Raw genomic sequence first — 27,286 nt, forward strand, 5'->3', positions numbered from 1 at the left:
TTTTAATATTTGAAATTTTTAAGATCAATTTATTAAGTTCAATGATGAAACCCATCAGAAGAATATTCTCCTGAAAATTATTTTTTTCTTAGAAAAAAGAAAGGAAAATCAACACCCTCTCAGCATAGCCACAGATGCTGTGGCAGTCAGGCCTCTCTGCAGACGGGAATAGTCCATCAGTCGGTCAAGTCACTCTCCCGGTCAGCAGGATTGTAGTCTGGATCATCTTCATCGTCCTCCAGCTCCAAGTCATCCATTTCCTGGAACAAAGACTCATCTACCTCCACGTTGTTTCCAGCTGTAAAAGACAGAAGATGTCCCCTTCAGTCCTATACTCAGAAATAAAAGATACAACCCACTGGCAGGACCAGATTTCTTAAACATGCATCTGTAGTGCACGTGACAAAATCCTGAACTACTACTGCAAATCACACCAGCGATGATCTGCAGTGGTCAACAGAGAACATCTTCAGGCTTCCAGTTCATAGTCTAAAAAGATCCAACTACCAAATAGGCCTTTAGAATGAATTATTTATGATCCGGCATGTTGTAAGCTAGAGACGACAATGATACAAAGTTGATTATCACTGACCAGGAGACTTGACCAAGAGTTCATCTCTTTCCGTACTGGAGATATGTATGTACATCATTAAAGCTCAACTATACTCATAATCAGCTGACAAATTTATTTCGCTCTTCACTCTCATCCAGCTCGCCTGTAACCAGTGGCATGCCTTTCCAAGATTCCAAATGTCTAAGCCCTACTGGAAGCAATACCCAGGCTTTGCATGAAATAACTTCATTCTTCAGTCTGTCTGTAGTACACAGAAGTAGGATTTACAGTACTCTTAAATCACCAAATGTTGTTCACCTTCCTTCCCTCTCAGACTCTAGTCCACTGACATTCAACTTAGTGAGAAGAAAGCCTGCTTCATGAAGACTAAGGGCAGTTCAATAATAAAATACAATTTGGTATGCTCAGGCCAAAGGGTACTTGACTAGGCCTGGGAGAGGAAGTAGTGAAGCCTTCACAGAGCAGTGACATCTGAAATATCTTCATGATTAATTTGAAACTACCCAGAAGAAAAGGAGCCAGGATGAAGTGATTCTAGGTAGAACATTATGCAAAAGCAGAGAAAAAAATTAAGACCTTGAATCCTTCTAATTGGAACACAAGATTCATGAAGAAAAACATCCAAAAATAACACAGATGAAGGCCAAATAAAAGGACCAAAGTAGGTCAACCCCTTCCTCTAAGCAGCAGAGAACCACCAGAGGATTTTAAGGGAAGAAACAGCATGATTAAACATGGGTTTTAGAAATTCTGCCTCAGAGGTGGTAGCTACAAGGTAGGGAAGGGCAGTAGGAGGAAGAGACTGAGGCAGGGAAACAATGAAGCTACCACTAAAGTCCAGCTGAAAAATAACAAATTTTCAAATCACGAGGAAAGAGTCGAAAAGACATTTCAGAGGCAGAATCAACAGAGCACTTTTGTTAAGTTTTTGGCTATAAAGAGATACTTGATCCACCAAACAGGAAAAAGAGTCAAAAAGGAGTAAAGACAGTAAAACTTTTAAAAAGACCTTTGATACTTAACCTTCTTCCCTTCTCCAAAAGGTAGTCCAGGAATACGGTCAAAAGGCCAGATACTAGAGGATCCCAGCAGGCACGATGGGCATGACAGAAGGATGATGGAGTACAGACCTCGGGGAGCTACCAGAGGGTGACTGAGTAAGGAGCTCTACATTTAAGAGACACTCAGTGGCCTCAAGCTCCGTGAGGGCAAGGGACTTATCTGAAGTGTTCTCTGCTGTATCCTCAGTGCCCAGGACAGTGCCAAGCTCATAGCAGGGATGCAATAAATATTTGTGGATGGATGGAAATGAGTAGATGAAGACAGCAAGAGGATAAGGGTTAGGATAAAAAAGAGAAGGAAAGCACAAGGGACTAGATGTTCCAAAGACAGGAAGACTGGTATGAAATATAAGACTTTTGGTTAGTTCCAGGTTTGCAGTTTTTATAAAGCTCCGTGACAGACCATGGATTACAGTTCTTGTAGATTTGTGATACTGTAACTTTGAGGAAAACAGGTGATCTGAGTCACAGTGACCTGCTTTACCAAGTGTTACAGGCAAAAGTGACCATATTGTTTACCTATTGCTATCTTTGATTTTCCTTATCACAAAACTTTTAAAAAATACACTGCCATAGTTCAATGCATAACCTGATCAAACATTAGAATTTATTCTTCAAAGTGTGTTTCTTTAGAGCCTTGGGAGGACAAATTTACATTAAGTTATCACTATGATTTTCATGGTTTAATATTAAAAACAGCACATTATGTACATATGGAATTCCAGTATTATCTTACCATCTTCCAAGAACTGGATATCAGATGTGTCAAGATTATGATCTGTTTCAAATAGTTGTCTCCCTAAGAGAAATAAAAAAAAAAAAAAGAACACGTGTATTTAAAAAAAAAAAAGAAAACTATTGAAAATGGCACAGGGAGCTTCTTGATGCTTTTAGTGTGGGGGAGTTGAAGAGTAAGGACTTGTGACTGTTTTAACTTTTTTAGAGGGAGAAAGAAAAAAATTGCAATGGGTAGGTCCAATTTACAACCAGGACTAAAACTGAGTAAATTCTATGCTCTCTTTTAACATTGAAATTCTATGGCTTTAAATATGAATAGAGCAGGGGAAGAAAGGAAGGGAAGTGAGACTTCAGAAGATTATTTAAAAATGCAATGAAGGAGCAAACAAACATCCCTCTAGTGCATCAGTCATTACAAGCAAGGTGTGATGCATTAAGAACAAATCCTTAAATCTCAAAACTTTGAAATAAGACAAAGACTGTTTCTCTTTCATGCTATATATCCTTTGGGAGTTAAGCTCTGCTCATCACCGTTACTCAAGGCATCCAGGCTAATGGAACAGCCATGTTAAAGTTTCTCCTCACCACACAGAAGGAAGTGAAAGTTCTATGGGATCTCATGCTACTGCTAAGTCACTACAGTCCTGTCCGACTCTGTGCGACCCCATCCCTGGGATTCTCCAGGCAAGGACACTGGAGTGGGTTGCCATTTCCTTCTCCAATGCATAAAAGTGAAAACTGAAAGTGAAGTCGCTCAGTCATGTCTGACTCTTCGCGACCCCATGGGCTGCAGCCTACCAGGCTCCTCCGTCCATGGGATTTTCCAGGCAAGAGTACTGGAGTGGGGTACCATTGCAATTAAATCCTCTGAGCCCAGAAAAGACACTTGCTACTTTGGTTCACAGTTCACTGACCAGAACTAGTCACATGTTCCCAACCAACCACTAAGGGGCCAAGAAGTTCAATCCTACCATGTACCCAAAGGGCAGAAATTCCAAGTTACTCCCTAAAGAGCACCATCATCCACCAGTTCAGTTTCTTAGGGCCTAGGTTTGTTTCAAAAAGGGGCCCAGATAGATTTCACCATTCCAAGGCCTCAAGTACAACTAATTGACAATAAACCCTAAAATTAGAAGAAAAAAAAAATTGAAGGTGCTGTTGAAGGCCAGTGTTTTCATTTTTAATTACTTTAAGTTTCTTGATAATTACGGAAAATAAGATGTTATGATCAATGGCTAGGTTTATACACAACAAACACTATAAAGTTTTTGTTTCCACTTATGTTAGCAGCTTGCCTGGTAAGGCCCTGAGACCTCCTTGGTGGGAACCAAGGGGGATGTATAATCAAGGTAAGTGCTTAAGTACTGGGGTTTGGGACACTGATCGTGTCCCTGGTTCTCAAGGTATCCATGACTCAATATCAAACATATTTTGATTTTTAAAAACACACTTGAACTAGTAGTAGTCTTGAAGCCTTAATTTCGGGGTAAAAATTAAAGCTTTGAAATCATCCAGATACTATCATCTTCATAGCTACAGGAAGGCAGCTGAGCTCAAAAGCCAACAATGCTGTTTCGGTGCCAAGACTTCAATAAGCCAGAAACAAGGCAAAGGGTGAGTATTGTGAGCCAGCAACAGACCCAACAATACCGAAGGCCCTCTGAATGTAGGGCTAAAGGCTGTAGTGAAACTGTGTTGAAAATCAAGGGGGAAAAAAAAAAAAAGATTTGTCTTTCCAGAACCTTCTCCATGTTTCAGTCATACCAATCTGTCTTGGAGTTTAGTCTCTGTACCTGTGGAAGTCATTTCAATATTGTAAATCAAAAATCAAGACACCTTATCTGGTCTAGCAATAGCATCATCATCATCCCCATCACAGCCATCTGCAATGTGTGTACTATGTACAAGACTCTATACAGATTGCTTCATCCAGTCCCCACCACAACTATGAGGCAAGTATTAGTATGCTTATCTTAAACTGAGGAAATTAAAGGTTTATAAAGTTACATAACTTCCCCAAGATTACTCTAATAGTGCCTGGTGAAACGTTACTTAAACCCAGGACTTCTGATGCCAAAGATTGTGCTCCTTCCATATATTTGTTATATTTCCCAAGTGCCTTGGCAATCATCTGCATTCAAGTCTTTAAAGATGGGAAGATGGGATGGACATTTACATACTACTACATATAAAACAGATAACTAATGGGGATTACTCTATAACAAAGGGAACTCTACTCAATACTCTGTACTGACCTATATGGAAAAAGAATCTAAAAAAGAGTGGATATATGTAAACGTATAACTGATTCCCTTTGCTGTATGCCTGAAACGGACACAACATTGTATATCAACTGTACTCCATAGAAATTGATTTTTAAAAAATAATAAAAGTATATAAATAAATTAATTAACACAGAAAAACTGAATACTAATATGGGTGATGTATTATTTGGAAACAATAAGCATTTTCTCTAAATGAGAAATGCATCAAAATGTTAAAACGTGACTCTTCAGTGAAGCAGCTGTTGCCATGATTGCCTTATTTTATTTACTCCGTCCTCTTTTAAGAATGAAATCTAGGAACAATGAATATGCTGCTATGACTCCCTAAAATAATTTCTCTTTTGCAGGGAAAAGAGTAAGTCTAAAGTACATATCACCAGTATTTATCTTAGCATTTCACTGTTGCAATTAATCAAGTTAAAATATAAATAATGGCTAAATTTAGACTGCAAATTCTGCATAACATTCCTTATCTCCTAGAACAGGGTTCATCCAGTGTACGCAGGATGCCTAGGACAACATTGGCTCTGGATCATACAGTTCAATTTCTGCAAACTCTTAACTGAGGCTGGGACTTGGCATCAGGAATTTCAAGTACATAAAGTAAATAACCAGATATAACCTCTGATTCTTTTGATTTAGGGAGGTGGGGCCCAGATTTTTCCTGTTTTGTTATTGTGCTTCAGGACAGAGTCACCTCACCAGAATGCCACTCCCTTGGTCTGTGGAGAGCTATAAGGTCACTCCACCTCCCAAAGGACAAAGAGGGGTAAATGCTTGAGTACTTGTAATGGGACGGTAAAGTCAGATAGTATCAAGTCTTCTGTGTACACTGGTAAGTACATTGCTGGGTAGACTACTAAGTGGTTAATCAAGGGGAAAACGTGTATTCCTAATGCAAAGGGAAATCAGTACTTTTTCTTAAGAGCTTCCATTAATAGCTTCTAACTTGGTGTCAGACAATGCTTTGGGGGTTTGTCTACCAAATGTTGGCATGAGCTCGGAGACGGAGGCAATGACCCCTCTCTTTTGAATCTGACCAATTTATGTTGCATGTTGTCTTTTTTTCACTCAGTTAAATTCACAGGAGTGTAAATTTTAAGAGTTTCAAAACTCTCTTGTAAATATCCAGTTGAATGCCATCTGATTTACAGATGGAGAGACTGTCTGTCCTTTGTTATTTGCTAGCTTCCTCTCCAGTCAAGGGAATATCTGTGGCCTTGTAACTGGTATGGCGAATTTAGAACCTGGCAGAAATTTTTTTATCAGGTGGTTGTGTTTCGGAAGAGGCTGAAGGAGGGGGGAACAGCTGCTGGGGGTTAGAAATCCCAGAGGATGGCCCTGCTCTAAGCCAAGTTTCTCACAAGTTTGTGTTTGGTTGTTCCCAAGAGCTAAGTGTACCCCCTCACTCACCCCCCAACTGCCGTTCAACTAAATCTACTATCTCTGATTACTCCTGAAATGAACAGCCCCCTAAGGATATTGTACCATTGTACAGTCTGTGCCAATATTCATTGCTAAGAGGATGTATATGTGTGTATACGCCCATGTGTGAGAGAGAGGACGAGAGACACAACATGGGACAGAGAGACAGAAAGAGAGAAATGGGAAGGGGCGGGTGGGTAATGTACAAATAAAAGACTGGATACAAGCCTGTCTGGCTTCCCTGGCAGCTCAGAGGTAAAGAATCTGCCTGCCAATGCAAGAGATGAGAGTTTGATCCCTGAGTTGGGAAGAGCCCCTGGAGAAGGCAATAGCAACCCCTCTCCAGTATTCTTGCCTGGGAAATCCCGTGGACAGAGGAGCCTGGTGGGCTACAGTCCATGGGGTTGCAAAAGAGTCACGACTTAGTGACTAAACATGACTTAGCGACTGAACACAACTTAGCCACTAAACAAGAAGCCTATCAGCACCAGTGAAGATGGCTTCCTTTGAAATACATAGATGAGTCACACCAGAAACCTTTAACACTGGTTAACTGCTGGACTAGGTATAAGATAGTTTGCATTTCTTGACACCAGTAGATAAGGTATCCTGATCAATTAAAATATATTCAGAGGAAAGACTATAACCCAGAGATTCCCAAACCTCCTAGGTTCAAGGGGCTCTTTAGTGTGCAAGTAATTTTGTCATGGGGCCCCCAAGCTATAGTTCCTCTTATTAAATAGTCACATCCAAACAACTTGTGTATTTCTGTTCTTTGTATTTGTATTTTTATTCTGTTCTCTGTATTTATACTTTTGTTATTTTTCAATCGACCTTGTAGTTGTTCGAAATAATAATACACAAACTTAAAGGAAAATGGTATTTTTATTTTATACTTGAATAATCGCAATTACTTAATAATGAGGTGCACACAGCACTGCTCAACTCTTGGAATCAGATCAAATATTCATTTCCTGTTCTCCCTCAACTGTTCACTTTGTAACATTGCAAGAGTCAGAAACCTAGCTTTGCAAAGATGTTACATCATGAAATAGAACACATCCCTATCTGATATAAAAATTGTGAACTACCTCCAGCTAATACTTCGGTATTCAACAGACATGGAGTATTACTATGCTTTCCTCAAATTTTTAAAATAACTCAGTACCTCTGCACACAATTCTGGGAATGACAGCCCTAGCTTCATGTTTTAACCCCCTATATCATCCTAATAAACCAACAGAGGCACTCAATCTGACTACGGTACATTATATTTTTGCATCTTACTTCTTTGAAGTAGAGGCAGTGATGTAAAATGCTTAGGAAAAGACTAGTGGTTTGTTTGTAACCCCCATGGTTAAAAATCAGTGACTTGGATGCAACCGACAGTAATTTCTCAACTCATTTAGCAATTTTGTGTTGCTTAAGTTATTTTGTTTGATGGTTTTTATAAACTCACTTTCATCCAGTGGACACTTCACCAATTTGGTCATACTTTTTATTTTTATTACTTTTTTCATATTTAGTCAGCTTTGAGGAGGCTTTCTTCATTGAAATAATAATGATGATGGTGATGATGCACTGCTTCTAAAACCTCTGGTAAAGGAATGGCCAAATTTTTATTGTATATTCACATTAGAAATAATAGTATTTTTAATAGTCCTTTTGCATTAGCATGTGAAATAACACTAATCAGTGGCATTAGAGTATTTTTCACCTTAATAAAATTTCCTACTCTGTTATCAATCTTTGTCTAACCTACAGCAGTCACTGACTAGAAATTATTTTTAGTTAAAAGAAATAATAAAAGCAGATAATACTTTTTCTAAAAAGCACTTATTAATTTTTTAATCACTTTGGTTTCATAGAAGTATCAATACTTGAAGGAATGATTGGAAGCATTAATTTTCATTAGCATGTGAATGCAGTATTTACCTTGAGTGCATATGTGCTCATGTATTCTCATGTTTGCTTTTCCAAGCATGAGAACAATTCATGTGAGACTATGGAAACACACCTAGTAGATCTGAAATGAAAACTTAAAGAAATAAAAAGAAAAGTCCTGAAGGGTGATTTGAAACCTACTTTTTCTCCTTTTATCTTTTTCTCTCTTTCCCTTTCTCTCATCATCAATTCTTTTATTTCCCTACTCATTTCCTTCACTTGCTAGAACACAATCTTTAGCTATAGTTGCCTCAATTCTCTCTTATTCCAAATAAATAAACCCAAAATTATCAAGGCAGATATCTACAAAAATATCAGATTCAAGAAAATGTTCCTGAATATGTAAAAATAACATAGCAACTTCTATTCTGAGATAAGAATGTCCCAAGTACTATGGTAAAGTGTTTTACACATCTGTTGATTCATTCCTACAACAGGTTCAACTTCTAGCTTTACTTTTTATTTATTTTTATTGAAATATAATTGCTTTACAATGTTGTGTTAGCCTCTGCTGTACAATGAAATGAATCAGCCATATGTATACATACATCACTTCCCTCTAGGGCCTCCCTCCCTGCCCTCCCCCACATCCCACCCATCTAGGTCACCACAAAGCACCCAGTTGAGTTCCCTGCACTCTACAGCAAGTTTTCACTAGTTATCTATTTCACATGTATCCAGTGTATTTTAACATATTTACTGTAAATATGTTCTTGCCAGGAAAATCCCATGGACAGAGGAGCCTGGCAGGCTACAGTCCATGGGGTCATAAAGAGTCAGAAAAAATCACACACATACACAGCAACACGCCAACCAAGTGTATATATGTCAACCACAACTAGCTTCATTTTAGAGAGAAGGAAACTGAGACACAGAAACAAATTACTTGTATGACATCACACTGCTGGCAATTAGCCAACACAAAACTTCCAGCTCAGGTCTGACTCCCAACTACCCTACTTTCCCACAAAAAATCCACAGAGGTGTTTACTTCTCCAAAAAGGCTGGCTGCATCTGGCCCACACCGAGTAGCAGTGATGACCTGGGGAGGGAATTTCTATGGATTGTACATTTGATAGAAAGTCATTTTGAGGACAGACTGTCTGACCCAGGATATTAGCTCCCAGAAGGTATTTACTCAATTATTTTTTTAATTAAAAAGATATAAGGTGATGAATTAATTCATTTTACCTGTCAGGAAATCAACCCATTGCCATTTATGCAACTACTAGTCCAAGCCAAGCATGCAGCTAGATGCTATGAGAAAATTAAGAGACAAGTCAAAGAAAATGGCCTTCTGTGAAGAAACATATAAGCTTATGCAGAAAGAAGACTAAACACATACAATTCAGTGAATCAACAGAGTAATGTAGTCCCCTCATGTGGGGAACAGGCTATTTCTTACAGGAGTCAAAAGAAAAGCCCTCCTGAGAGTCAAGCCTCCGTAAAGTCAAGTGGTCATGATGCCTCTATGGCCAATCTCTGGCCCTTACTCTCACTGCTACCTCTCTCTGGAGGGCACTTCCTCCACTCCTCTGCCCACTGGAATTCTTTTCATCATTCAAAGCCTGGAGCAAACAGTACACTTCTGTCTTGCTTTCCCAACTCCCCAAAGTCAATATTAACACCTCTTTCATCATGCTCTTGTTGCAAAGCACACATGAAACATATCTCTGTGTTAGCACTTGACACAGATTGTGGTATTTATTTTCAAATCTTACTTTCCCACTGAATGATAGCTAAAGAAGGCATTATGCCTTATTGATTCTTTTGTACCCCTGAATACCTTGCCTAGGGCTTAGCAGCATAGAAGCCCCTCATTGAGTGTTTGAAGGGTAATTAATCAGAAGATGAATCATAAAATCTGGCTTGAGAAGACCCTATAGGGCATTAGATGCCACCCTCCACATTACCTACAAATTTCCTACTTACAAAATCTCCCCCAAAAACCATCATACAGACTGTCTGAACAAAATAAATAACAGAGCTTGAAATGTTGGAAAGTGCTTATATTGACCTAAAATTTGCCTCCCTATAACATCTTCGAATCCATAATTGGCCATAATTCTTATCCGTCCATGATGATTCTTCAAATGTTTAAAGGCAGATGTTTAAAGTACTGTGTCAGGCCCTTGGAATAAGAGTCAGTACAGATACTCTCTTTTATAAAGTGAGCTCAAGGCAATTCCATCAGCAGCTAGAGCATGACTTCCCCCAAAGGGAACCCACTAACTTTCCCCAGTAAATCAAATCCAGTTGGAGCAAATTGGCTCTATAACACTTTCACATGATACCTAAACAAATGAGCCTTTTCATTTCACTCAAGAAATATTTGTGGGGACTTCCTTGGCAGTCCAGTGGTGAAGAATGCACGTCCACTGCAGGCGGGCAAGGATTCAATCCCTGGTTGGAGAACTAAGATCCCACATGCACAAGGAGTAGCCAAAAAAATAAAAATTTTAAAAACACATATATATTTTAAAAAAGAAATATTTGGGGAAGCTAAGCATCAATTACATTATGTTCCAAGTGTAGCCCTAGACCCTGGGGTCACAGCAGAGTACCAACCAGATGAAGTCTCTGTACTTGAACTACTACTCTGGGTCTCAATCCTGAAAAACAAAAGATGTATATTCAGTTTTGTGGAACAAGCTCATCTGTGAGACAAGGAAATGCAAATGTCCAGGAAGATAGTATCTTTGAGGTAATTTTGCATCTACTCTTTGATCCATCTGGTTTAAAATTTTACTAACTTAGGGAGAGGAAAATGTCACAAAAAAATTTGGGGGCACAACACCTAAAATCACATGATAAAGAGTTAAGCTTGTGCGTATTGACCAAAATGCTATAAGAATTTAAAGAACAGAGGCTCAGTGATGGGAAAGGCAAACCGGAAGCTGATTTAGGGAAATGTTTTTATACTTACAATAGCTTCTATTTATTGAGCACTTTCTATTGTGTGTTTTTATTGAGTGTCCCAGGAGCACTTCTAAGCCAACTGCCATGTGTTGTTGACTCACTTGATTCTAACAAAACCCTGCAAGGAAAACACTACTACTTTCTTCCCTTTTTATGATACACAGAGGAGTAGAATAATTTGCCAAGGTCACAGACAATGTGGTCCAGAGTCTGGTTGCTTAACCCAGGGGTTCCCAGCCCCCTGTGGCCTGTTAAGAACCCGGCCACACAGCAGGAGGTGAGTGGAGGGTGAGTGGGCAAGCAAGGATGGTGACTTTTCATCTGGCCCTGGCCATTGCTCCCCATTGCTTGCATTACCGCCTGAACCATCCATACCTCCACCCTAATCCCTGGAAAAACTGTCTTCCATGAAATCATTCCCTGGTGCCATAAAAGTTGGAGGCCACTGGCTTAACCAGTACATTATATTGCCTCTCATCATTCGTACAAGTTCATGTTAACTCATGGCCAAAGTCAGATACCCTTCCATCAGTGCCAACAGTGACACGATGGTTTCCTAGAGGTGAATCAGGACTCTGTGGAGACAAGAGGAGAATTCTCCATGCCTACCTTTCCAGCCCACGCCTTCTCTCTCCCACTGGTGACCATCCACTGGCAGCAGGGAGGAGAAGGACGACAGCGCAGCTGGGATGCTGGCAGTTTGCCAGAGTCAGGGAGCTGCCCAGGGCAGTGTTGTAACAGCACCCGTGGTGGCCACAGTGTCTTGGCTCTGCATCTCAACCCCACTCCACCAGCTTCTAGGTGACCTTGTATCACATCTCACCAATCTGAGATTCGATTTCATGTGTTCATAAAAAACTGAGTTTGCCAAGGTGATCCTTCCCCGGTCTCCTGCTCTATTATTTCACTCGAGGGTTTGTGGAGGAAGGCTGGGGGCAGCAGCACAGTGCAGAACGCAAAACTCCATGTACTAAAGAATCCAATTTCAGCCGTTCTGCCAAAAGCCACAGACTTGACAACTGTACTGTTATTTAGAACCAGTTCTGCGTGAGGGGGTGGGAACATACGAAGCACAGGGTTAAACATTTCCCTCCTCGCATTCACAACACCAGAAACCAGCTACCGAGGATTCAAAAGGATCAAATCCCTTAATCTTTCCAATTCTTTTTCCTGGTTCGCCAGAGCAGCCAAGGATGGGGTGGGGTTTTCACTTGCGAATAAACGGTTCTGCTTCATTGCCCCACACAGGACAACATGGCCAAACGAGTTGCGATTGTGGGCGCTGGGGTCTCTGGCCTCGCTTCCATCAAGTGCTGTCTGGAGGAAGGGCTAAAGCCCACCTGCTTCGAGAGGAGTGAAGACCTTGGGGGGCTGTGGAGATTCACCGTAAGTAGGGTTTCAGTGACTTTGTTGTGTGTCTGTTGGAAAAGGGTTGACTGGTGCAAAAAGAGATTGAATTTCTTCCACAAGGGCTGGCACCCATGAGAAGGAGCTAGAAACATCTGCTGAACAGGGGGACAGAAAAGGCCACTGAAAATGATTTTTTATAAAAAGAAGCAGGGCACAGCCTGAATTTGGGTGGGAAGTGTATCAGCTGCCTTATAAACTACACCCAAAACCAAGATAAAGAAAGTTGCCCACGAAGGGTAGAAGAGGATGAAGTGGCTGAGACAAGCCAGGAAAGCTCAGCACAAGGGCGGATAAGAGCAGAACTCTGGGGGTCTGAAGCAAGAAACTGCAGTGTGGGGGCAACGGTATGAATACAGTGCAGGGATTTCTGCCTCTGCCTGCAAGACTGAGCTGCTTATACCAACTTCTTTTTCCAGCCCTGCTCTATCTGAAGTAAAGCAGCATAAGACTCAGTGTAGGGGGAGTTCTGTGCTCAAGGTCTTGTGGTCCGGCAGTTCCAATCCATGCCAAGAACAATCACAAGTAAAGGAAGTGAGTTTGGAGAATTTTTTATTGCTGGAGGAAAATAAAAGTAATATTCTCAGGACTACAGTATGGATTGGAGAAGGGAGGAGGGAGGATGGAGGAGCGGGAACTATAAAGCCCACCCTTGACTGGCCTGGGACCCAGGAGAATCACAGGGGCCCTGCTGGAGGTCACTGAAACCCTGTGAACTCCACGGCTCAGCCAGAGAGTTTTTTGCATCAGATTTCCCCAAACCTCCTATTTTTCCTTTTTCTCAGGAGAACAAGAACATTTCCCATGAGCTTTAAATGTGCTAAGAAGAACGATGTCAGGAAGAATGAAAAGGAGCAAGGTGTCAGATATTCTGGGCTCAGAGCCCCTAAGAGACTAAGAGAAAGACCTAGCATTCTCTTATTATAGAAGGGTAGAACTCAGAACAGGAATAAAGCACTCATTTTCTAATTCAGTGAGCAAAGCTCCAGAGAGGCCAAGGGCGCTAGTTTAGTCCCAGCATAAACCAGCTTGGCTCACATAAAGAAAAACTGCATATCTTGAAATGTGTCCAACCACCAAATGTGACCATCGATGCACAGAGACCTCCCTAAGGGGCCTAGGGAAAAGAGAACTTCTGTTCCTAGGATTCAAACCACATACATTCCAATAGACAAGCAGAACCTGACATGTATGCCATAATTCTAGCCTCTCATGGCCATTGAAGACATTGCTAATCAAACACTATTAGGACTCAGGGACTCATACTCAGATGTTTGCGACTCTTTAGACTGTAGCCTGCCAAGCTCCTCTGTTCATGGGATTTTCCAGGCAAAAATATTGGAGTGGGTTGCTATTTCCTCCTCTAGGGGATCTTCCCAACTCAGGGATCAAGTCCATGTCTCCCATGTCTCCTGCATTGCAGGAGATTCTTTACCTCTGAGACATCAGGGAAACCCAATCAAACACTATGCCCTCCCCCTAATGAACCTCAGAATCCTTCTTAACACAATACCCCAGATTAGCACTAATTAATCTGATGGATTAGCATTAATCCATCAGAGTTGAGAGCTGGCTTGCAGAATAAAACTGCCAGAATAGAGGGACAATTAGTAGAGTTGTTTGGTTAAAGTAATCTCAGTCATAGCAAAATGTAAGCCCAGAGACCTTGGGATACCAGAGAAAAATGCCCCTTATGTCAATCATATATATCCAATTATTAACACACTAAAAAACCATTGATGAAGAATCAAGAGAAATGTGTCTTAGATCCATCTCTGCCCAACTGGCTATGTGATTGGGCAGGTCAAATACCTATGCACAAAGCACTGTGATGGACACAAAAATAAGAAACAGTCATCCTGCCCTGAGGAGCTACTACGAGACTGATAGAATAAGGGCAGGATCTTACAAGTTGGGAGCAGTACTCTGGGCATTTAAATGAGGTCAGGATTACATCCACTTGCGGGAAGCCAAGGAAGGACATGGAGGAGATAGTGTGTGATGGACTCTGGAAGATTTCAACAGGCAAATGAGATTGAGTGGGAAATACCAGGGAGGAGATTGTAAAGAAAAAGTACTGTGCTTGTTGGAAAATAAAAATAGCTTATTGGTATGTGGGCTATGTGTAAGAGAAAACATGGAAGAAGAGGACAGTAGTGGAATGTTTGAGGAACCACACTCCATTTAGAAGGAGCTTCCCTGGTGGCTCAGCTGGTAAAGAATCCACCTGCAATGCAGGAGATGAAGGAGATGCCGGTTCGATCCCTGGGTGGGGAAGATCCCCTGGTGGAGGGCATGGCAACCCACTCCAGTATTCTTACCTGGAGAATCCCATGGAGAGAGGAGCCTGGTGGGCTACAGTCCTTAGAGTCACAAAGAGTCAGACACAACTGAAGCAACGAAGCACACACACATGGACTCCATTTAGAAAGCAATGGATAATAAGCAGAATTAATATGTCTTTCTTTGTGGCTGTTGTGTTTGTTTTGTTTGCATGATAGGAAGACCCATATGTGTTTACAGGTACTTGGATGACAGGAAATGATTGAATACATTAGTTCAAATTGAGACAAAATCCTAGCAGAAAAAGGAAGAAGTAGAATTGCAGACCCAAGTGGAAGGATTTGCCTTGGGAAAGTGCAGAGGCATACTTTCCTCGGAGACAGGACAAGAAGGAAAAATGGACATGGACAAGAGATGCTAAGGTGGGGGAAAGAAGACACAGGAGCAAACACAATGGAGGCCTCAATTCTTTCAGGAAAACACGGCATCTGTGGAGGCTGAAGAAGTCAGGGTGGAGAATGAAGGAAAAAAGAGGTCACTGTGAGGCAAGTGATAGCACATCAAAAGGATGATAAAGAGGGCAACCCAGCAGTAGCCTAAGTAAAACAGTATCCTACTAACAACTCTTTTCAGTCCCCATTACCTCATCTGTAAAATGAGAACATGGAGTCAGTTTAAAACATAGATAAAAGCTAAATTACTAGGATCTTGGGAGGCAGGGAAAATCACCTCCATCTTCATTCAGCAGCCCTCTCTTGATACAGAAGCCTCTTTAAGGTACCTCTGTACTACCTGGAGATTCCTCTAAAGCCTCTAAACTAAGTGACCTTAAAGGGAACTTTCAGCATGCTGTAAGTCTCCTGAGTCTTTCTAGAGACATCCCTTCCAGCTCCTACCCCAGCGGATACACACACACACACACACACACACACACACAAGATGGTTAGAAGTGTCTTTGCAATCAAAGCAAGTGGCACATTCAAAACCTGTAGAATTAGAGAGTCTGCCCAGGTAAGGGCTGTCCTTGCCACAAAATGTACAAGGGTTATCTTTAGGACCTGTTCTGGATGGAAGGGGCCACAAAGCAAAAATAAACAGGCAAACTGCAGAAACCTAAGAAAACAAATATGGAGACGGTTTCCATTTACAAATGGAGAAATGCCCTCAACATTACAGAGATTATGAACTACTGCAGTTTAACTCAATATTCATGTGGGCATAACTCTGGCCTCTTCTAGACCACAGTCTTAAAGAGGAAGCAGACAAAGCTTGCAACGGAGAAGAAAGCCCATCATTCATTGGGGCGGGGAGGGGTTGGCAATGTTTCAAAAGAAAAGAACCTACTTGTGAGCACCAACTCCAGTGGCAGCAAGAGGTAAGTGTGGAACATCTGTTCTACAACCAACTCTCTCAGACTCTTGAGAGGGAAAGGAGGCTTAGAACAGTAATGCTAAAGGCTGATTATTCAACTGCAGAGGAATAATTGAAGAAAAACATGCCAGGAATTATCCTGTCGCTCATAACACTCTTAGAGTGTTTTAGGTTAGGAAGGAGCCTTGAGAAATAGCCTTCCTGTAGAACCACACTGACATCATCTAGAGGTAATTATACTATGCTGACAGAAAGAGATGGGAATACCAGACCACCTGACCTGCCTCTTGAGAAACTTGTATGCAGCTCAAGAAGCAATAGTTAGAACAGGACATGGAACAACAGACTGGTTCCAAATAGGAAAAGGAGTACATCAACGCTGTATGTTGTCACTCTGCTTGTTTAACTTATACGCAGAGTACATCATGAGAAACGCTGGGCTGGAAGAAGCACAAGCTGGAATCAAGATTGCCGGGTGAAATATCAATAACCTCAGATATGCAGATGACACCACCCTTATGGCAGAAAGTGAAGAGGAGCTAAAAAGCCTCTTAATGAAAGTGAAAGAGGAGAGTGAAAAAGTTGGCTTAAAGCTCAACATTCAGAAAACTAAGATCATGGCATCTGGTCCCATCACTTCATGGCAAATAGATGGGGAGACAGTGGAAAGAGTGTCAGACTTTATATTTTGGGGCTCCAAAATCACTGCAGATGGTGACGGCAGCCATGAAATTAAAAGACGCTTACTCCTTGGAAGGAAAGTTATGACCAACCTAGATAGCATATTAAAAAACAGAGACATTACTTTGCCAACAAAGGTCCGTCTGGTCAAGCCTATGGTTTTTCCAGTGGTCATGTATGGATGTGAGAGTTGGACTGTGAGGAAAGCTGAGCATGGAAAAATAGATGCTTTTGAACTGCTGTGTTGCAGAAGACTCTTGAGAGTCCCTTGGACTGCAAGAAGATCCAACCAGTCCACCCTAAAGGAGATCAGTCCTGGGTGTTCATTGGAAGGACTGATGCTGAAGCTGAAACTCCAATACTTTGGCCACCTCACGCAAAGAGCTGACTCATTGGAAAAGACCCTGATGCTGGGAGGGATTGGGGGCAGGAGGAGAAGGGGACGACAGAGGATGAGATGGCTGGATGGCGTCGCCGACTTGATGGGCATCAGTTTGAGTAAACTCTGGGAGTTTGTGATGGACAGGGAGGCCTGGCGTGCTGCGATTCATGGGGTCGCAAAGAGTTGGACATGACTGAACGACTGAACTGACTGACTGACTGACTGACAGAAACACATTCTGCTTCACCCTTCACATCTCTGTAACAATAATCCTCCCCTGGAAAGACATTCTTCCTTCTGTGCATCAAGGTCTTTCCCTCCACACATGTATCCTTTTGCTTATTCCAGTTATTGAGCACCCACTATGTGCCTTGTGCTGTGCTGTATTTAGTCACTCAGTTGTATCAGACCCTTTGCAACCCATGGACTGTAGTCCACCAGGCTCCTCTGTTCATGGGGATTCTCCAAGCAAGAACACTGGAGTGAGTTGCCATGCCCTCCTCCAGGGGATTTTCCCAACCCAGGGATCAAATCCAGGTCTCCTGCATTGCAGGCAGATTCTTTACCAGCTGAGCCAGCAGCGAAGCCCACGAATACTGGAGTGGGTAGCCCATCCCTTCTCCAGGAGAACTTCCCGACCCAGGAATTGAACTGAGATCTCCTGCATTGCAGGCGGATTCTTTACCAGCTGAGCAACCCAGCAAACCCATGAGGCACTTTATGTACCACATATTTTTGGATTCAGTGAGGGCAATGGTTAAGTATAATACTTCACTCCTTAAATCATTGAAGGTTTCTTTATGTGTATTCAGCCTAACTCTTACAGGGGCTGAAATGATTTGTTAAATGGGTACCTTTTTACTTCTTCTTAAAAACTTTAAGTTCAATAATCTTAGTAGATTTCATTTTATTCATATATTAAACAAACATGTATTGAATTCATATCATCTTGGAAGAGATCCACCTGATAGGCCCCTACCCTCTCATGGGATTCCTCAAGCCTTCTCTGAGGTTTCCACAGTCTGCCTGTGCTGTAGATCTGAAGACAGATCTATAGACTGTGGACAGACTATAGGCTGTCTGACTATAGGGAAAAGAAGTGACAAAGTAAAATGGGCTCTGACTGTTCAAAGGAGAGGAAAAGAAGGAAGTAATTGTTCTTGAGAACAAGAGCTGTGAACAACCTAGCTCAGGGTTCCCCACACTCGGCGTTGAGAGAAAGTCTCTATGTGTCTGTATAGTAGTCACTTTAATTATCATTTTATATCCATTTTTTAAGTGAGAAAGGAGAGACCTCTGACCTGACAAAGCTTTCTTCCCATTGCCAACAAGCTTCTCTGGAGGAAACAGAACTTGAGAAAGTAAATCTCCATGGTAACTGTAGAAAAATAATGCAAAACAGTTAATATTTTTTCAGAGCTTACCAGGCACTGTTCTAAATGCATTAGAGCTATCATTTCATTTTATCCTAGGGTTATGTATACTATTGTTATTCCTATTTCGAGAGGAGAAAACTGAGACACAGAGAACTTAAGAAAATTCCCAAGGCCACCCAGCTAAAAATGTTCTGCTTGAAAATTGCAGATGAAGGTAAGCTTCCAAACTCATTCTATGAGGCCACCATCACCCTAATTCCAAAACCAGACAAAGATGCCACAAAAAAAGAAAACTACAGGCCAATATCACTGATGAACATAGATGCAAAAATCCTTAACAAAATTCTAGCAAACAGAATCCAACAACATATTAAAAAAATCATACACCATGACCAAGTGGGCTTTATCCCAGGAATGCAAGGATTCTTTAATATCCGCAAATCAATCAATGTAATACACCACATTAACAAATTGAAAGATAAAAACCATATGATTATCTCAATAGATGCAGAGAAAGCCTTTGACAAAATTCAACACTCATTTATGATTAAAACTCTCCAAAAAGCAGGAATAGAAGGAACATACCTCAACATAATAAAAGCTATATATGACAAACCCACAGCAAGCATCACCCTCAATGGTGAAAAATTGAAGGCATTTCCCCTGAAATCAGGAACAAGACAAGGGTGCCCACTCTCACCACTACTATTCAACATAGTGTTGGAAGTTCTGGCCACAGCAATCAGAGCAGAAAAAGAAGTAAAAGGAATCCAGATAGGAAAAGAAGAAGTGAAACTCTCACTGTTTGCAGATGACATGATCCTCTACATAGAAAACCCTAAAGACTCTACCAGAAAATTACTAGAGCTAATCAGTGAATATAGTAAAGTTGCAGGATATAAAATTAACACACAGAAATCCCTTGCACTCCTATATACTAACAATGAAAAAACAGAAAGAGAAATTAAGGAAACAATACCATTCACCATTGCAACAAAAAGAATAAAATACTTAGGAGTATATCTACCTAAAGAAACAAAGGACCTATACATAGAAAACGATAAAACACTGATGAAAGAAATCAAAGAGGACACAAACAGATGGAGAAACATACCGTGTTCATGGATTGGAAGAATCAATATTGTCAAAATGGCTATTCTACCCAAAGCAATCTATAGATTCAATGCAATCCCTATCAAGCTACCAACGGTATTTTTCACAGAACTAGAACAAATAATTTCACAATTTGTATGGAAATACAAAAAACCTCGAATAGCCAAAATAATCTTGAGAAAGAAGAATGGAACTGGAGGAATCAACCTGCCTGACTTCAGACTCTACTACAAAGCCACAGTCATCAAGACAGTATGGTACTGGCACAAAGACAGAAATATAGATCAGTGGAACAGAATAGAAAGCCCAGAGATAAATCCACGAACCTATGGACACCTTATCTTTGACAAAGGAGGCAAGGATATACAATGGAAAAAAGACAACCTCTTTCACAAGTGGTGCTGGGAAAACTGGTCAACCACTTGTAAAAGAATGAAACTAGAACACTTTCTAACACCATACACAAAAATAAACTCAAAATGGATTAAAGATCTAAATGTAAGACCAGAAACTATAAAACTCCTAGAGGAGAACATAGGCAAAACACTCTCCGACATAAATCACAGCAAGATCCTCTATGACCCACCTCCCAGAATATTGGAAATAAAAGCAAAACTAAACAAATGGGACCTAATGAAACTTAAAAGCTTTTGCACTACAAAGGAAACTATAAGTAAGGTGAAAAGACAGCCCTCAGATTGGGAGAAAATAATAGCAAATGAAGAAACAGACAAAGGATTAATCTCAAAAATATACAAGCAACTCCTGAAGCTCAATTCCAGAAAAATAAATGACCCAATCAAAAAATGGGCCAAAGAACTAAACAGACATTTCTCCAAAGAAGACATACAGATGGCTAACAAACACATGAAAAGATGCTCAACATCACTCATTATCAGAGAAATGCAAATCAAAACCACAATGAGGTACCATTACACGCCAGTCAGGATGGCTGCTATCCAAAAGTCTACAAGCAATAAATGCTGGAGAGGGTGTGGAGAAAAGGGAACCCTCTTACACTGTTGGTGGGAATGCAAACTAGTACAGCCGCTATGGAAAACAGTGTGGAGATTTCTTAAAAAACTGGAAATAGAACTGCCATATGACCCAGCAATCCCACTTCTGGGCATACACACTGAGGAAACCAGATCTGAAAGAGACACGTGCACCCCAATGTTCATCGCAGCACTGTTTATAATAGCCAGGACATGGAAGCAACCTAGATGCCCATCAGCAGATGAATGGATAAGGAAGCTGTGGTACATATACACTATGGAATATTACTCAGCCATTAAAAAGAATTCATTTGAACCAGTCCTAATGAGATGGATGAAGCTGGAGCCCATTATACAGAGTGAAGTAAGCCAGAAAGATAAAGAACATTACAGCATACTAACACATATATATGGAATTTAGAAAGATGGTAATGATAACCCTATATGCAAAACAGAAAAAGAGACACAGAAATACAGAAAAGACTTTTGAACTTTGTGGGAGAATGTGAGGGTGGGATATTTCAAAAGAACAGCATGTATACTATCTATGGTGAAACAGATCACCAGCCCAGGTGGGATGCATGAGACAAGTGCTCCGGCCTGGTGCACTGGGAAGACCCAGAGGAATCGGGTGGAGAGGGAGGTGGGAGGGGGGATCGGGATTGGGAATACATGTAAATCCATGGCTGATTCATATCAATGTATGACAAAACCCACTGGAAAAAAATAATAATAATAAAAAAATAAATAAATAAATAAAATAAATAAATAAAAATGTTCTGCTTGAATATGAACCCAGGCTGTCTGACTCCAGGACCTGTGCTGTCAAAAACTATACTCCATTCATTTCTAGAGTCTATGCCATAGCTCAGGAATAAGGGTATGCAAATCCTGGACTGTTCATGAAATCCCATGAAGTGTTCTACTGAATATAATGTCCTTATTATTGTATTGCAGCACCAAGTGAACCAAGAAACCAAAAACCCCTGCATTCTTGCCCTTATTATTTCCCCTTTCCCCTCCTCTCATCCAGGCTTCTCTGGTGGCTCAGACAGTAAATAATACACCCACAATGCGGGAGACCTGAGTTCGATCCCTGGGTTGGGAAGATCCCCTAGAAAAGGGGACGGCTGGCTACCCACTCCAGTATTCTGGCCTAGAGAATTCCATGGACAGAGGAGCCTGGCAGGCTACAGTCCACAGGGTCACATGTCCATGTCCAAAAGTTGGACATGACTGAGCGACTTTCACATACACATACCTCTCATTCAGTTGCCCCTTCAAGACAAAAATGTTTCCCCTAAGTGCCCTGAACAATTCTCAGGAAAAACATGCGTCCACACACAGCATACCATGGCAACTGGCAGACTAACACGGAGAGAATGCCAAGAGTGCTGCAGCCAGGGGTCCCAGGGCCTGGGAATCACTGGGACATATTTCACCGAGGCAAACCCTGCAGGGGAAGGCTCAGATCTTGCAAACCTCATTCCTAAGTGCCATGGACCTGTAATCTCTGTATATACCTTAAACACACCAGACCTTGTGTTTTTACCAAGAGAAACAAGCAGAGGAGGAAAGAGACAGAGCATGTTGGATTCCACCCTAAAGGCTGACATCTGTAATACATTCTTTCACAATAGGCTTCAATGTTTCCTGTAAAGTTCTCTTCTTCCTGCCTTTTCAATTATCTTCTAAAATTTTGCAAAACAAAGTTGGTTTTGGGTTTTTTATTTTCTATTTTTGTTTGTAGGTTCAATTGTTTTAAGGTCTCCATGGCTTCATGACTTATCCAATTTCAGTGCGTCTCCACTGCTCTTGACATCTGTGATACATTCTTTCACATTAGGCTTCATTGTTTCCTGTAAAGTTCTCTTCTCCCTGCTTTTACAATTATCTTCCCAAATTTTGCAAAACAAAGTTGGTTTTGGTTTTTTATTTTCTATTTTTGTTTGTGGGTTCAATTGTTTTAAGGTCTCCATGGTTTCATGACTTATCCAATTTCAGTGAGTCTCCACTGCTCTTTGATTTTTAAACATGCCATTACTAAATGCTTTAAAGTTTCTTGAACTATTTTTATGCAAGTCTTTACAACATGATATTATACGCATCTCTACCCTTCTTTAACAGAGTATATTCCAAATTTATCCTTTTATTATTGCTAACTAGAAATCATCAGTATTAACAAAGTATTATTTACAACATGATGCTCTCAGATGCCAGAGAAAAGTGAATGAGCTTTGGTCACACACTAACTGATCCCAAAATGTTTATAACTGATGTTTTTCTCCTTACACTGTAGTTGTTTCCCTTGCTGTTTGCTCTCACTTCTCAATATTACAGCTCTTTAGAGCTATTCGCATTCTCTTCATTCCTATAACCCAGAAGAAACTTGATCATATTTAACAACATCAAACCAACACTAAATTTAGTTCTAATACCTGGTTTCAAGTTTAAGGATGGTCTAGAGCTGTGCTGTCCAGTAAGCTAGCCATCAGCCATATGTAACTGTGGAATGGAGTCGATTTGACTAAGGAACTGAATTTTTTATTTCATTTCATTTTGATTAATTTTAATTTTAAAACCAATACCCAATTCAGTTTTTTACACATTTGTTAACAATTTTGGCATGCAAATCCACTTTTTCCAGTGAAAATGTAGCATTTGGATTCAGATTTGTAAAATATACACTAGACTTAAAACACTTAATATGAGAAAAAAAAGTTCATACTTCACTAATAATTTTGATTGATTACATATTGAAATTATAAAATTTTGGAATCATTGAGTATCCTCTTTACCTTTTTTAAAGTGGCTATTGGAAATTTTTAAAGTGCATGTGTGGGCTACGTCTCACTCCTATCAGGTAGGACTGCTGTAAAGTCTTGTTACTCAAAGCATGGTCCATGACCAGTAGCATCTGCATGTGAACTTGTTAGAAACACAGAATCTCAGGCTCACCCAGACCTACTAAGTCAACATCTACACATTAGTAAGATTCCCCAAGCAATTCTTAATAAGATTTAAAAGCACTAATCTAGAGAGCTGTGATTCTCGAGCTGTGGAAAAGAATCAGGTTTGTTTGTTTTAATTTCCAAGGAAGTATAGACAATGATATTTGTGACATACAATAAAAAGAGCTATAATAAGGTGAAAATGAAACAAAACATAAATTCAAATTTCTTTGAAAGTCTGTACAAAGCAATTACTGTAGAGAATCACTAGTGTAACTTTTGCTGAACAAAACATTATGTGTGAAATACCATTTCTCCATAAAACACTTATAGGCACACTTTCTCTATGCATTGTACATATTAACACTTAAGGCTTATAATGTGGTAATTAAGCTTGCTTCTTGTTTGTCATTTTATCTAATCTAGATTGGATGGGCGACAACACTCCTCCCAAGACATAACATATATCTAAACCGTTTCTAAGTTTTGTTTAACAGCACACATAGAGAAATGAGGCTCACAGAATATAAGAATGGAATGGAAGAAGAAAATTCAAAGCAACCTCAGCAAGCTCAGGATATTCGTTTTTTTTAACTGCTATCCAAAATGAAGCAAGTGGCGCTGTATTTTTAAAACTTATCTTCAGTCCTTTATCAGTAGTAGTCATTTCTGACCATTTATTCTATAAAGTTATAATCAAATATCAATTATATTCCAAATAAAATAGCTTATAGCTTTTATGCACTTTGGGTAACAATTTTCAAACTAACCTTGAAATGTCACACACTGTAATGGAGTCCTACTCACATGACTACTACACAGTTCAAATCCCACACAACTCATCACATGACTTAGACAAAGCCAAGATGGATCCCGTTCATCACTAAAGAGTCCACATGCATGAATACTGAACAAAGTCGAATTATTGCTATAAAAGTTTTAAGACGCTTACCCTCAACTTCTGTACTTACATTGTCATAAACTGGTAGCAAAGAGCTCATACCAGTCTGGCTCTTTGAACAGCACTGCTTTAGATCTTCCTACAGAATAAAAGATCAGGATTTAAATAGTCATCTTTCTCAGAAGCCATTTAGATTCTAGTTTTCTAGATATGTTCTCGATAAATGAGACTATCAGATGTGGAGCCACAAATAAGCAAGATAAGGAGAACTCATCAGTTGATGAGATCTGTATCATTAATTCAAACTACAAAGATATGTTATAATTTTATTTTCTGTTAGATTCACACCTTTTGAGAGAACAAAGTACGTCCTCTCCATATGTGAGGTTTATGTTCACATTTCTACTTGTTCATAAAAATAACTTTTATTCCACAGGAAAAAGGAACTATACATATCCAAGATAACAAATAATATTAAAATGCTAAGAACTTTCCCACTGAAATTAGAACAATCCTTTATAATACATCCAAAAAACAGACAATGTATATACCTGAGTAACTAAAACTGCCCACTATTCAGCCTTGTAGTATTAGTTGTCTGAGATGTTGTTATTTGCTAGTTATTTAAGTTCAAACCTGGATGGGAAATTTTTTAGCATTTTACCATTTGCAGTTGTCCAGTCTGGAAACCCTCGACCTGCTTCTTCTCCCAAACCTTAAATCTAATCAGTTTCACAATCCTATGCGTTCTAGCTTTCTGCTACCTAACAAATCCCACCTCTTTCAGTTTCAGCTGCCATTGCTTGTGCTCAGGTTCTCATTGGCAATTGTGTGGATTTGTGTTTCAAGTTCTCAACTAGCCTCATTCCCTTCCTTTCCGGATCCCTTTATCTTTTGTAAAACCAGAATTATCTTTTCGAAATTTAATACAAATCAATCTCTACAAAATTCGAATTCCTTAATTTTAGGTACAAAATCCTTCATAATCTGAATGCCCTTTCTCCATAATCCTTTTGCCAATACCTCATGAAATCAACATACCTACCAACCGTTCATCATCTAGAAACTACTTTCTGAGTCTGGTGTATTTCCATATTCTCCTTTATTTTGCAGTGATACTGTGTAAATCTAGACAGGTAAGTTTATCCTATGTTTGTTAGCACATAATGATGAAATTGTAATTCTGATCATGATATTCATCATTTTTCAAGTTAAGTGCAGGATACCAAATCCCATTAGGAAGTAGGAGGTCGCATACATAAATTGTCTCGGTCACCTTAATCTTAGTCAATGTTTCAAATGTCTAAAAATTAGTATTCATTTCATGTGTGTGCACGCAATATGCACACATGCATACATACTCATTTTCATGCACTGCTTGTATAGGAACATGTTGAAGAAGGCAGAGCCAGCCTCTACAAGTCTGTGGTTTCCAACAGCTGCAAGGAGATGTCTTGTTATCCGGACTTTCCATTCCCAGAAGATTATCCAAATTACGTGCCAAATTCTCAATTCCTGGATTATCTCAAAATGTATGCAAACCGGTTCAACCTCCTGGAATGCATTCAATTCAAGGTAAGAAAGGCACAAAACATCAGTTAGCAGTCAGGAAATATTTCCTACCTATTTTGTGTCATCTCTCTCTACCTGGGGCTCTATAAATGAGAGAATGAACTGGCAAGACCAATGACACCTCGTTGGATTCTTTTTCCCCTTTTACTTACAATCACCCTAAGTAAATCTGGAGGTAGAAGTGAATATTTGGTCTAAGGATTCATGTGTAGAATTTTTTTTAGTTTGCAATGCTTCCATCCAAGTATCCAAGTGGACCTTAAAAATATCAAACTGCATTTTCAGTTTGGGCCAAATACCTATACACAGGGACATTGAGAACTTCCTACCAGCTCCTAGGTTCTCCCTTTTTACTGTCCGTTTATAGAAATGGATGTGTGCACTGACTCATACACAAGAGAATCTCACTGTGTGAAGGAAAACTTTTCTAGATATCTTTGGAATTAGAAAAATCTTTGACATTGTTCTTCTCATTGACCATACCCACCTCCTTTCCCATTTTAGGGGAAGAGACAGGAGGTAGGTAGAAAGACAGAAGCAAATAAATATATCCTCTTTCTTTCTTCCTTTCTCTGCAAGAAACACATGAAAATTCATGTGATTCTCTTCTCCTATTGCCCTCCCTATAAGAGGTAGGGATGGTTAGGAATTCATGGAGAATTACACAGAAAAATTAACATGAGTGGAAAGATTGACCAAAACAAGTAGCATGTAAGATTCACATTCACAACCTTTAACGTATGCCTGATCAAAATGAAATCACTATCTTGAAGAGATATCTGTATCTCCATATTCATTACAGCATTATTTACAAAGGCCAAACTATAGAAATAACTTGTGTCCATTGATGGATAAGTGGATAAAGAAATGTGATAGATGATTAATAGGCAAATAGACAGACAATGGAATATTGTTCAGCTATGGTAAAAAAAAAAATTCTGTCACTTGCAAACACATGGATGAAACTTAAGGGCATTATACTAAATGAAATAACTCAGAGAAAGACAAATTTGTATGATCTCATTTATATGTAGAATCCAAAAAATAAAAAGGGACCTTCCCTGGCAGTCCAGGAGTTAAGACTCTGAACTCCCAATGCAGGGGGCATGCATTCAGTCCTCAGTTGGGAAGTTAAAGATTCTTCATGCCCCTGAAGCATGGCCAAAACAAACAAACAAACAAAAACCCAAACTCACAGAAATAGAGAACGTACTGATGGCTGTCAGAAGCAGGCTAGGGAATAAGGGAAGGTGTTCAAAAGGTATAAACTTCCAGTTATAAGACAAATTCATTCTGGAGATACATTCT

General features: G+C 40.0%; 1 protein-coding gene and 1 long non-coding RNA gene across 2 annotated transcripts in view; one reads left to right on the forward strand and one right to left on the reverse strand.

The window, feature by feature from the left end:
- On the reverse strand, nt 1-2,438 carry LOC122707762. Its single transcript, XR_006344907.1, has 2 exons — nt 2,372-2,438; nt 1-298 (listed from the first exon to the last, which is right to left on the reverse strand). It is a non-coding gene; the product is annotated as an uncharacterized LOC122707762 (long non-coding RNA).
- Nucleotides 2,439-5,335: 2,897 nt separating this feature from the next.
- The window catches only part of LOC122708166 (dimethylaniline monooxygenase [N-oxide-forming] 1-like), a 36,465-nt gene continuing 14,514 nt past the window's right edge, over nt 5,336-27,286 (forward strand). The window contains 3 exon segments of the mRNA XM_043924333.1: nt 5,336-5,493; nt 12,195-12,332; nt 25,793-25,981. Of these exon segments, the coding sequence (XP_043780268.1) occupies nt 12,201-12,332; nt 25,793-25,981 (321 nt within the window). The 5' untranslated portion in view covers nt 5,336-5,493; nt 12,195-12,200.

Source organism: Cervus elaphus, chromosome 14 (assembly GCF_910594005.1).
Source record: "Cervus elaphus chromosome 14, mCerEla1.1, whole genome shotgun sequence".
NCBI lineage: Eukaryota > Metazoa > Chordata > Mammalia > Artiodactyla > Cervidae > Cervus > Cervus elaphus.